General features: G+C 44.9%; 1 protein-coding gene across 2 annotated transcripts in view; it reads left to right on the forward strand.

Annotated features, from left to right (window-relative positions):
- Positions 1-11,141, forward strand: part of Pcl (polycomb protein Pcl) — a 117,964-nt gene extending 106,823 nt beyond the window's left edge. For both annotated transcript variants that reach the window (XM_084589446.1, XM_084589447.1), the window contains exons 16-17: positions 5,011-5,119; positions 8,942-11,141. In XM_084589446.1, the coding sequence (XP_084445572.1) occupies positions 5,011-5,119; positions 8,942-9,565 (733 nt within the window). In that variant the 3' untranslated portion in view covers positions 9,566-11,141. The remainder of the gene's footprint in view (positions 1-5,010; positions 5,120-8,941) is intronic.
- The last annotated feature ends 436 nt before the right edge of the window (positions 11,142-11,577 follow it).

Here is an 11,577-nt window from a genome sequence, read left to right on the forward strand (position 1 = left end):
CTTAGTGAACTGCATGGGGCCGACACTTAAAGCAGTCTTGTTAATTCCTTGCCCGGAAATTTTCTTTCTGACCAACACTACTTTTAGGCCTTCTTCACTTTTTCCCTTTACGTTGATCACATTGCTCTTCTCTATGCTAGGAAATGATTTAGCGGCACCCTTAGGTTTCTTCCAATTACTGGATCTGATGGCTCACGGGCTTCCGGTATATTTCCACTTATCAGGTCGCACAATCAATGACGTCTCCATGCATTTCACCAGTGCCATGCCAGTGAAGTAAGGGAAAGCAATAAACACTTCTGCCTCGGAAGCTTCCATACTACTGCCATCAACTAGGAACACCGTGGACGTGGTGCCGGTGAGAGCGGTGTCAGGAACTAGGGCTCTCTGCACAGCCACCGTATTGCTCCCCGTGTCGCATAAAACACGTATGGGTAAACCCTAAAGCTCTCCCTTTAGCACAGGCAGGTTTGGTACATCTGCAGATGTTTTGTGGACAAATCTGATCACAAGCTTCTCCTCAGCTGGTTCCTGCCTGCCTTCCGTTGTGGACGCCTTCTCAGGCGCAACACTCTCTGGCTGAACACAACAGGACGACTGCTTCTGGTTTTCGTGCTTACATGAACAGGAACTCGCATCATGTCCTTCTTTTCTGCAATAACTGCAATAAAGCTGTTTTGTCCTCAAACGACGATCAGCAGCCTTATGTCCAGGTCTGTTACACATGAGGCACCTTCTTGACTGTCTGCGGTCTGGAACATCCTTTTCTCTTGGGACGCCCACCTCGAAAGACTCTGTGAACGAAGGCAAGTTTCTTTGCCGCTGGGCTTCTAGAAAATTGTCTGCCATCTCGGCCATTTTATCTAGCGTCCTGCACTCTCTTTCCCGAAGAAAAAAATCGCCAGACGACTATGACAATTCCTCACAAACTGTTCGGCCACCACCAAGTCACATAAATCATTGTGCGTCGTGGCCGTACCTGACGTCTCGACCCATCGACTGAAAAAACTGAGCAAGCGGGCCACGTATTGCTTGCCTGTGTCTTTATGAAGCAGCTTACTTTCACGAAACTGTTCGCGATAGCCTGCTGTAAACCTGAAGTGCTGGAGCAGTGCTAGTTTTGCCTTATCACAATCTATTGACTCTGTAGGAGACAGTCGACTGAATGCACGGAGAGCTTCCCCAGTCAAACACATACTCAGTGCTGTAGCCCATTTTTCCTTAAGCCAGCTGTGCCCTTCTGCAGTACGCTTAAAACATTTAAGGTATGCATCCAAGTCATCCCTGTGATCGAGAGGCGGGACCAACTTGTGTGGGCTAAACGTTCTTGAGTCTCGGTGTGGGCTCTCGATTGCCTCCACCAGCTTCTGCGAGTCTTGATTGAAGCTGCAGTCTATGCTCCTCAGCCTCTTCGAGCAACTTCGCATGCTGCAATCTACGCTCCTCAGCCTCTGCTTGTGACTTCACATGCACGCGTTCAGCAGCCTGCGCAGCCCATTCCTTCTCCTGCTCAGCAGCAACCCATGAACGCAGCCCGACATCTGCCTACCCCAACTCCTTACCCAGCGCAATTAAATCCTGCAATGTGTTCATTGTCTTGACAGCCCTAAATAAAGTTCCACAGCTTCGTCCTGTCGTGGATGCCAAATTGTCGCGAATTTGTGAACGCGCCCCGGAATACAAAGGGGGAGCGCTAACGCAAGCATGTTCTAACAAGATCACAAACATATGAAGCAAAACAAGGCGAAGCCATTTCTATAATTTAAAGCTAGCCCTTTGTTGCATGCTGTCCACTACAATGGACAAATTGCGATTTTTCGAAAAAGTTCAGCGCATTAGAGATACCCATGTGCATACTGGTAACAACAGTGGATAAAAAAGCTGTGTGGCGCCGCTAGGTGGTGCCGCAATACCGCCGATTTTTTATAATGGGTGCATCCTGCTCGAACGAATGAATGACGTCAGTCTGCAATCATTTTCTTATAACTTACCTTTACTTATAATTTGAAGCATATAATTATATAAAAGCGATACAAGGGGCACTCAGAGACAAGTACTATAAGTACTGTGGCTGAGTAAAGCGAAGATAATTTTTCAGAACTTTTGTAAAATATCCACTAAAGTGGGCACCATGCATGGTGGGATAAACCGCCCGTACAAAACATGGCCTGTATTCCGAGTTTGCGTCGTTATCGAAAGTGTCGCGATCTTAGTGACCTTGAGTCATCCGATTGGTTGAAACGCCAGAACCGCATGTTGCCATTACGGAACAGGAAGTAGTGTCAACATCCTGTTCTGGCATTTCAACCAATCAGATGACTCGAGGTCGGGGAGATAGCGACACTTTCGATAACGACGCAAACTCGGAATACGGGGCCATTTAAGCCTCTTCCATGCTCTGTCAGTTATAACATCACAGAAATGGTTTCTGATGTCTTTATTTTGTGTTATGCACTACTACTCTGTTCTCAGTCGACTGCAGCGGGCTGCAGAGAAAAATTATCTGATACCGAAGTCGACAAAATGTGACATTCTTTGCTTAGACTTGGCGGTTATCAATGCATAGCTCTTCTACCACCGTCTCACAGCAGAGCGCACCATCCAACTTTGTTATTTCAAGCTATAGATGGGGACAGATCTGATAAAAGACGAATCAATTGCCACAGCTGATGAAGCTGATTTTTCTGTGGACCTACAAGCAGCTTCTGCCACAGTGAAACTAAGGACACCTGTGAAATCAAGCACTGTTCACAACGATGTGCATGTTGTCTGTGTCGTTTTCGCAGTCAACAGGCATATACTGCTCAATGATGTGAGATGAGCGACAGGAAGAGAAAGACTACATATCTCTGCGGAAGGTGCAAGGTGTACATGTGCGTTGGCGGCAAAAGTGTCTATTTCTGTTTTGTAAGACAGAGTAACACCACATTTAGCCTATTGCATTCACGCCTCCATGTGTGCAGCAGCAAACCCTGACTGCTGAATAAAAAGAATGCTACTCTGAACTTCCACCCTCGGAGCTCGGGTGCATGATGTCCACGGTAGTGGACATTCTATACCTTATGGAAATAACACTTTGAAAGGAGCGAAATTTTTTCTTGGTGTTTTCTGGATGCAAAAAGACAGAAAACACCCAAAAATTGCACTTTCCACACAACCTTTTATCATGCAACAAAGGGCTAGGACTCCAATAAGAAATCACACTTAAAGCAAAACACACATAAAATGCGCACAACACTACAATTTAAATGAAAGCGTCCACCGGATAAGGAATGTCCTAGAAAAGGCAGGGATGTCTTGTATCCACTGCAGACACAGTTGGGTGAGAGTCACATCTGCGGTGCTGCGTTAGGATCGCTCTATGAAGAGCCCCTCTCCCCCTCTTTTTCTGCAGCGGTGCCAGGTGGAAGCAGGTGCAGAGAGGATCCCAGAGGAAACGACAGTGGACTTGCATCAGTAGCCCCACGAACTTGGCAGCGGCAGCATAACCAATTTTTGAAACCACCACCAGACCCGTTGATGGCATCCCGTCACATTGAAGGCTTAATCAGGCCAGCTTTGCACTGGTGATCCAAGAGAGGCCTCTTAGCAGCACAGACCAGACATCAGTTTTCTGCTAACCTCTACGCTTGAATGCCATTCCTTTGTTCTCCTCCCTTCTTCAATATCTTAGTTTCCAGACATGGTCACCTCTCCACTCCTCGTGCCCAGTACGCGCTTTGTCGTTCTCGCCACTTGCACATGCATTCACGCCGGCATGGCTCCATTGTCGGCGCACCACAAAAAATCCAGCGTTTCACTATGCAACACCTCTCATGCTTGCAGCCTAAACTGAGTGCCTTTGCCGCTGCTCTCATGTACCGAGCTCACTGCACATCTCTGCAACGCACTTAAGGGCTAGTATGCTCCCAAGCGAGCTGCTAGCGCGTAGATAGGGAAGGCTGCACCGAAAGCAAGTGTGCGAAATTTATATCATGCAACATACCTGAAAGCTTTAAAAAAATATTCAGCCAGCCAAAAGTGTTGTTTGCAAAAGTGTTGTTTTATTTGTTCATATACTTCAGAATTTTCTATTTGTAATAAACCTTAGTTATGGGTCAAAGGCACACTATGCTTATTTCTTGTTTCAGCCTGCCTAGCTATCACTTTTCTTGGAAAAGAACTTGGATGTGGGGTGCATTGGCTAGATCAGTCTGAACCTGTGTAGAGGGGAAAGACTTGCTTTGCAATGCTTGATATTCACTGAAGTTTGTTGGCTTATGTCATTATCTGTGGATAGCACAAACTGCTGTATGATGGAAGTTATTCCTGAATAGAGAAATTTGTTTGCGATCTTTCACATGCTATACATCTGTATACTGAAATCTCATCGCAAAAACCTTTCAATTTAAGTTGTTTATTTTGCGGCACAACTTTCAATCACACTTTCAGTGCACATTTTTCTGCTTTGAGAGGCGCGGCAAAACCTATTTTGGCTGTCCTGCTCTTAAGAATCTGAAAAAGGAGACCTTTTCTTTCCCTTTGCCATGCCTTGATATGCAGCAAGGGACACAGTTTGTTGCTTCCTGTCTGCACTGCACCAGCACTGTAACATCACTATGCAGCAAGCACTTATGTCGCGTTGTAGGTGTGGTGCCCATTGTGGCACGCGAGTGAAGGCATCCTGCTTCTAAGAAAAAAATAGCCAATCTCTTTGAAAAGCGTTCTAAATCCTCTAACCTTTTTGTTTTACAATTACAACTGGGATTTCTTTCATTATAATAGAACAGCTGCTTTGTGTGATTTGTGTTTTGATTATTTACTTTGCTGCCTCGTGGTTACTTGCCCATCTTGAATTGTTCGAGCTTGCTGCTTTTTATAGCTTAAATTTATTTTTCCGCAATTAGTCTGCCTGCAGTGTTGCATTTTTGCATGAATGCCTTTTTTTTTCGTACAATGTTTCAGATGATTGTCTCTGAAAAATGGCATTGACATATTACCGTGGCTTTCTGTCTTTCAATGTTTCTGCAGTTCTCGTATGTTCAAGCAGGCTGGTGTAAAGAACATTGGGGGACACCGTAATCGAGAAAACGGCCCCCAAAGGAGCAAGCAAAATAGTCTTCAGGATGTTCGCTTGAAGGTCAGTTGCATTTTTGTACAAGCAATGGCTAGAGTATAGAGAGTTGCTGAGAATTTGAATGTCATCCTTGGCATGCACTGTGCACCTTTGAGTGCAGTGCAGCATTTTAGCAGTTGTCTTGCATCTGTTTCTGCGATTGTGGAGTATTGCTATGAGGAGTAAAATTACCTTGGACCTTGAACTGGAATCAGAGTACGGAAGTAATGTACGTTAGGACAAAAGGATTTCTGTTGACATTATGTTTTGTTCCGGTGAAGGGACCGAATGCTCAAGGATGTTCTTAGATGAAGACTTTGTGTATCACTATTTACAAAGCTTCACGAAAGTTTAGATCATTTACAACTACTGTACATTGTTGGCCTAGCCAGCTACCTATTAACCAAAGCTGATTTTTGGAGGTTAAGCCGCGTTTAGACTATGTGCACATCCATCGTAAGTATCGTATTTATCACAGTGCGCATAGTGGCTAGAACTCCCGTTTACGTAGCTTGCGACCGCGCATGTTTACACTGGGCCGTTCAGTAAAATACGTTCTTTATGATCGGCCAATCACCGCTCTGGCTCAACTGGGTCTATTATTTCTCAACATGGCGCCGGTTAGCAAGTGGCTGATAGCGGAGGTCGAGGCTCTTCAAGCTCAAAATGAGCTTATCATCGTCCGTGCGTTCAACCTACGCAGACGGACCAATAATAGAAGAATGTGGGTTTGCCAAATCTTCTTCGATAGTGCATGCCTGTCCGCATGGTCCGACAGTGGTTTTGTATGCCAGCTTCCGTCCTCGTGCTTCCCCAATGCTCTTTGAGTCCGCGCCAGCTCCGTTCTGCGGCCCGACCGCACCGTCGCCCCGCATCGGCCTTTCGCTGCAGGCCAACTGTTCCCTAACTTGTCGACGAAGCCGATGGACTGCGAGAATGCACTGTTATGAACCTGCATCCGCCACCTCCATAACCTCGTTTTTCTAAACTAGAGGCAGCATTTGCTTGTTGAGAGCTTGTTTGCACATGAAAAAAAGGGATTGAAAAACCACTTACTGCTTTTACTCAGCGCACTGGCAATTTGCAGCCAGGCATCATTTTGCACTTTTCTCTGTGCTATTTAAGCTACTGGTAGTAGAGAACCGGCCTCTGCCGAACTTTTTTTATGAGAGGCTGATAATTTCACACCGAAGAAGATTCCTCACTGCACATGATCAAGCTGCGGACAGGCACAATCACTGACACAACACCAAAACACCGGTGAGCCGAGACACTGCAGCAGAGCAGGAGCGTTTTGGATGATGTCACCTGCCCCGCCGGGGTGGCGCAGTGGTTACGGCGCTCGACTACTGCTCCCAAGGATGCGGGATCGAATCCCGGCCTCGGCGGCCGCTTTTCGATGGAGGCGAAAAGCAAGGCGCCCGTGTGCTGTGCGATATCAGTGCACGTAAAGAACCCCAGGTGGTCGAAATTTCCGGAGTACTCCACTACGGCGTCTCATAGCCTGAGTCACTTTGGGACGTTAAACCCCACAAACCAAACCATGATGTCACCTACTAGCTGGTTTGCGCACGAAATCTGGGAGGACTGGAAGCCCCGTGACCGGAAAGGGAAAACAGAAACGGCTGTGCGCATTGGTTGCGCGTAACAGACGTATCTGTGCTAGTCGTAAAAGTTGCGGGTCCTCCGACATTTACGCCCACGCTGGTTGCGGACGTTACGCATCTTACGCTCAATGCGACAGCAGTCTGAACAAGCACATTACGTTTTTTGCTCTTACGCTTACGATCCTTACAAACTATACGTGCGTTGCACACATAGTCTGAACGCGGCTTTATATGCAAAAGCGAAAGTGTCGCCAAGTTTAAGCCAGCATTTCTTTTTTTTTTTTTTCAAACCCAGCCATCTGAAAGGGGGGGTTGACCTGTATGCGTAGTTCACCTATCTAGGCTACTGTGGTTGTTTCGATTGAGACAGTATGTGTATGTGCCTCATGATGGAATGGCCTGTTTCTGGCAGGACGCATGCAGCTCAGTGTATGGGAATAAATTTGTGCAAATCAGTACCGGTCTACCTGGCTCACTCACACTGGCAGTTACTTTCCCTGGCAAGGGTTAAATGGAGCGAGAGCAGGCCTCCATTAACCTTGACAGTATACATCCTGCTGGGATCTAAAACTACAGGACCATTGGCGTACATTTTGTTGCTAGTAAGCCAGCGACACGCAAATGTGCAAAGCAAGATGAGGTGCCGTTTAATTGCCTGTAGTCTCCATTTCTTTGAATGCTAGCCTTGCAGTTGCGTCATTGCATAGATACTTTTTTTTTTTCCCCTTTGGGCTGTGCATATGTCGCACATTACTATTCGCATAGGTAGCATCGCCACCAGTCTCTTCAAGACTGTTATCACAGGATTCTTCCCAACCTGCACATGTTAAGTTTCAATTGAACGATGGGAAAGTTAAATCCAATTCTCTCAGCAGTAAATGGGCCCTTTGCTTTCAGAAAAAAAAAAAAACAGTGTGTCCTAACTAGAATGCGTCTATTCGGAGTATTGCACGTTTAGCTGGCCAGTCGGATGAGATACAGTAGAGTTGCAATAATTCAAATGGGTTTCAAAATTTTGGTTGCCCGGCTAGATTTTCAATGCATTTTAAAGCTGCTTAATCCTTACTGCAATTTCAGCTAGTTTAGACTTTTTGTCTTGCTCCAGCGCTTCTGGTACACGAAAGCTCAGTGGCTGAGGTCAGACACATTAGGCTTGCAGTGCCATGTGAGCTAAAAATTTGCCTCCTCCAACTGGTTAACTAGGACATGGTCTGCAGTTGGACCTTATGTGGGACAAGTCTACGTCTTGCAGTGGGTATAGTCCAGCTGGTGATAATAAAGATCCAAACAGCACTTCTGTTTGGGATCTAGCTTCGTTCCTTGAGCTTCACTACCAGCCTGCAGAGATATTGGCTATTGGCTGCACAGCAGTAATTCAAACCCAGCTGAGTGCACTTTGGATGCTGGCTGGAGCAGCATGGTTCCTTCTGTTTTCCTTTCTTTGTATCTTTTTATTTGTTTGCTTTTTTTTTTCTTTTGGAGAGAGGAAGAGTGTTAGCTCTTTTAATTTGCTTTTTTCAGCACTTTCCATAGCCTAGACAATCTGCTACAGGGGGTGAGACCTTGGCAGAGTGCCAAGGCATTATGGGCTAGTACCGGCACAGCATGATACTGAAAAATTAGTTGCTTAACCATCTAATTCTTTAACCATCCTGTCAATTCTTCTGAAACGTGTTTCGCCATTCTGATACAAAGGTCTGCTCTCCAAGCTGAAAATGCTGATTAATCACAAGCTGCTCGTTGATAGGGTGGTGCAGGTGCCTCAGGTGGACATTGCCACCATTGGTAATGCTCGGGCATCAGTGCACTTTTAATTTTCATTAACCTTTTGACGTTCTTAATGGCCATTAGTACTAATGACAGCCTTTCCACTATTGTTAAATTGCAGAATAGGATTAACAAATATTGTTTATGCTCATTATCATCAGTCAAAATTTCCGGAATCCTCCACTATGGCGTCTCATCATAGCCTGAGTCGCTTTGGGATGTTGAAACCCCACAAACCAGACCATTATCATCAGCAGCTACATTTATTAGCCTATTCACTCGTCAGGCAATTTGAACTGAAATAATCTGGAAAACCTGGAAAAGTCAGGGATTTTTAAAATAGGAGTTTGCTAGACATTCTGCATGCTGTTAGCCCTGTTTGTGGAGTGCAGTACTTTTTGGTCTGCCCTTCTTGTGCTCATAAGGCAGTGATATGTACCTGTTGCTGATGGTTTTTTTCACTATTTTGTAGAACAATGCCCGTCGTTTCTGCAAGCTCCCAAACGGTCTGAGGCGGAACAAGGCATCGAATCGGAATGGTAGAGCTCTATATGATCCATTTGCTAGTGACGAGGAAGCCGAGAGCTTGGGTACTGGAGAGGACCGCACTTTTTTGGATGCCTTCATACCACCATTGCGAGACTTTCACAATGGCAACCACCCATTTCGGGATGAGGTGCTCTTCCCTCCACCTCCCCAGCCAAGACCCAGGCCTGGGAGGCCCCCAAAAAAGCGCATACTCACAGTGCCACTCAAGCCGGCTAAGCTGAAACTGCGTGGCTCTCAACGGAAATTGCAGCCTGGTACTGTTGACACAGACTCAGAAGATAGCAGCAGCATGAGCAGCACCAGCAGCACAGGCACCACAAGCAGCTCTAGCACCACAAGCAGCTCCAGCACCACAAGCAGCACTAGTGGCACAGACGTAGATAGCACTTCAGGCCAAGGGCCACTGCGGTGGAAGGTGGCACTTCAGAGCACCCAGGCTGCTGCAAGTGGTTCAAAGAGCCGCTTCAGCTTGCTGGCCAAACGCACACGTGAGGATGGAAAAGTGCAGTATCTTGTAGACTGGGACAATTGTGGGAATAGAAGTTGATGGAAGGACTGTGGTCACATGACTTTCCTTCGATTTTTTTTTTCTCCTTTAGAAGGTGTTGCTGGTGTGCGTGTGTGTATGTGTGTATGTGTCTTCTCTCTTCGCTCGGTGGTGCATTGTGAAACTGTTTGTGAATCCTAATGAGAAGCTGGCTTTGGTGAGGCATCATTGTACAGGCAGCTGTTGGAGTCTGCTTATGTTTTCTTCATTAAAGTGCTGCCTTTTTGATGAGCCACTAGATCTTCACACCGAGTAAAACAATGGTAAAAGGAAGCAAAATGCCGATAGAATTCACTTGTGAGTAAAAGGCACCCACTGCCATCTACATGATTGAAAATTGGCCATTGGAAGGGAAGTACACAATATATTTGTGAAAAAAAAGATGTGCATTGCTATTTGCCAACTATGTGGGAGTAGTGATTTGAAATAGAGTTGAATGTAGAGTTTATGAATTCAGTTGTGAGGAAAGGGCTCCACTGCCATCTATCTATGTGATCGAAAATAGGCCGATGGAATACACAATTTCTTTGTGAAGAAAAGATGCACATTGATAGTTGCCATTTGTGTGGGAGTGATTTGAAATGGAGTTTAAATGCAGAGTTTATTAATGTTGAATTATTGATTACTTCAGAACGATTCCAGAAATGTTGGTGCTTCAGTTTGTTGGTTGTTTCTGGTGACAGCACACTTTTTGACTTGAAAATGAATTGGCTTTATTAAGCTGCAAAGTAAAATAAGAGGGTGATTTGTTTGTGTATGTGCTAATATGGCAGTACGTGTTGGTATTGTTGGCAAGGCCTGCCAGCTGATAAAGTTAAGCGAACAACTTTTGTACGCCATTTTCTACAGCTAGTTCCTAGTTCAATGACAGGTTTGTAATAAAAATTAATTAAACCTACCCAGTTTCTAGCGTCTCTGCATAACTTAACGTGTGTTGCCTGGGAAAGTTCCAGCTTCTCAGTGCGATACATTCATGGCCTGCCATGCTTTTGTGTATGCAAGTTAAACAAAATACTTGTGTCAATCAGTGAATGCTTTTGAACTACTGTATGTGTGTTTTACATCTGCTGAAACACTGCCATTTTGCTTTCTACGATTATACAGTCCTCCTAGTCTCATCTGCTTTCTGTAATAATTCAGAGTACTAGTTGTATAGCTTTTTTACAACTTACTCCCCTGAAACTTAACTTTTTCTTTTTTTCCAGTGGTCGTTTTTTGCACTTTTTCAATGCTGACTATTTTTTATTTGCATCCATGCTTGTGCTGATGTACTTGCCAGATGAGGCTCATTGAAAAATTTTAGTATCAAAAGTCCAGCAACTATGAATTGTAGTGTCCATCAAAGCTTCCCACAGAATTTGGCACTTCACCTAAAATATCTTTTGACATGCTATTTTGTAGTGCACTTTTGTTCTTGGCTATGGTACAATGTACTTAAGCGCTTTTCGTTTGGTAGTGGGCCTTGCAAAGCGTTGCACATGATTAAATACGAACCAAAGAGTAAGAGACTCCATCTGATGTCGCTGGGTGTTTGCATCAAAGTGCTGTTATAGTGAAATAAAGTTATATTTACAAATTGCCTGCCTTCCAACATTCTCATATGGTGTGTTGCACGATTTGCATCGTAGTGCAGAGATGTATAATATTATGGGCATCTCATGCCTAGTGTGGCATAAGGCTGTGACTGGTTGTTCATCAGATATTTGTAGTTACTTCCAATGCACTGGCAAAATCGAAATGATGCAAAGCATGCTGCAGTGCTTTTCCTGTATGCTCTTGTTGAACGGGCAAGTTCAGTGATGGTTTTGGCAAGTGTACTTTGCTTCCAGAAATTTCACTGGGGCTTTCATCGAGATACTTTGTGTTAAGAATCATCCATGCATGCAAGTTCCCCATGAATTATGCTTCTTCAGTATTGCAAGTGCTTTTAGTGGACTCTTCTGTTAACCTGTAAAAGCATTTATTGTGTAGTTATGCACGTTTCGTTTTAGAATAACTAAAATAAATTAAAA

The sequence above is a fragment of the Amblyomma maculatum genome, chromosome 1, assembly GCF_055883805.1.
Source record: "Amblyomma maculatum isolate TAMU_Amacu chromosome 1, ASM5588380v1, whole genome shotgun sequence".
Taxonomy (NCBI): domain Eukaryota; kingdom Metazoa; phylum Arthropoda; class Arachnida; order Ixodida; family Ixodidae; genus Amblyomma; species Amblyomma maculatum.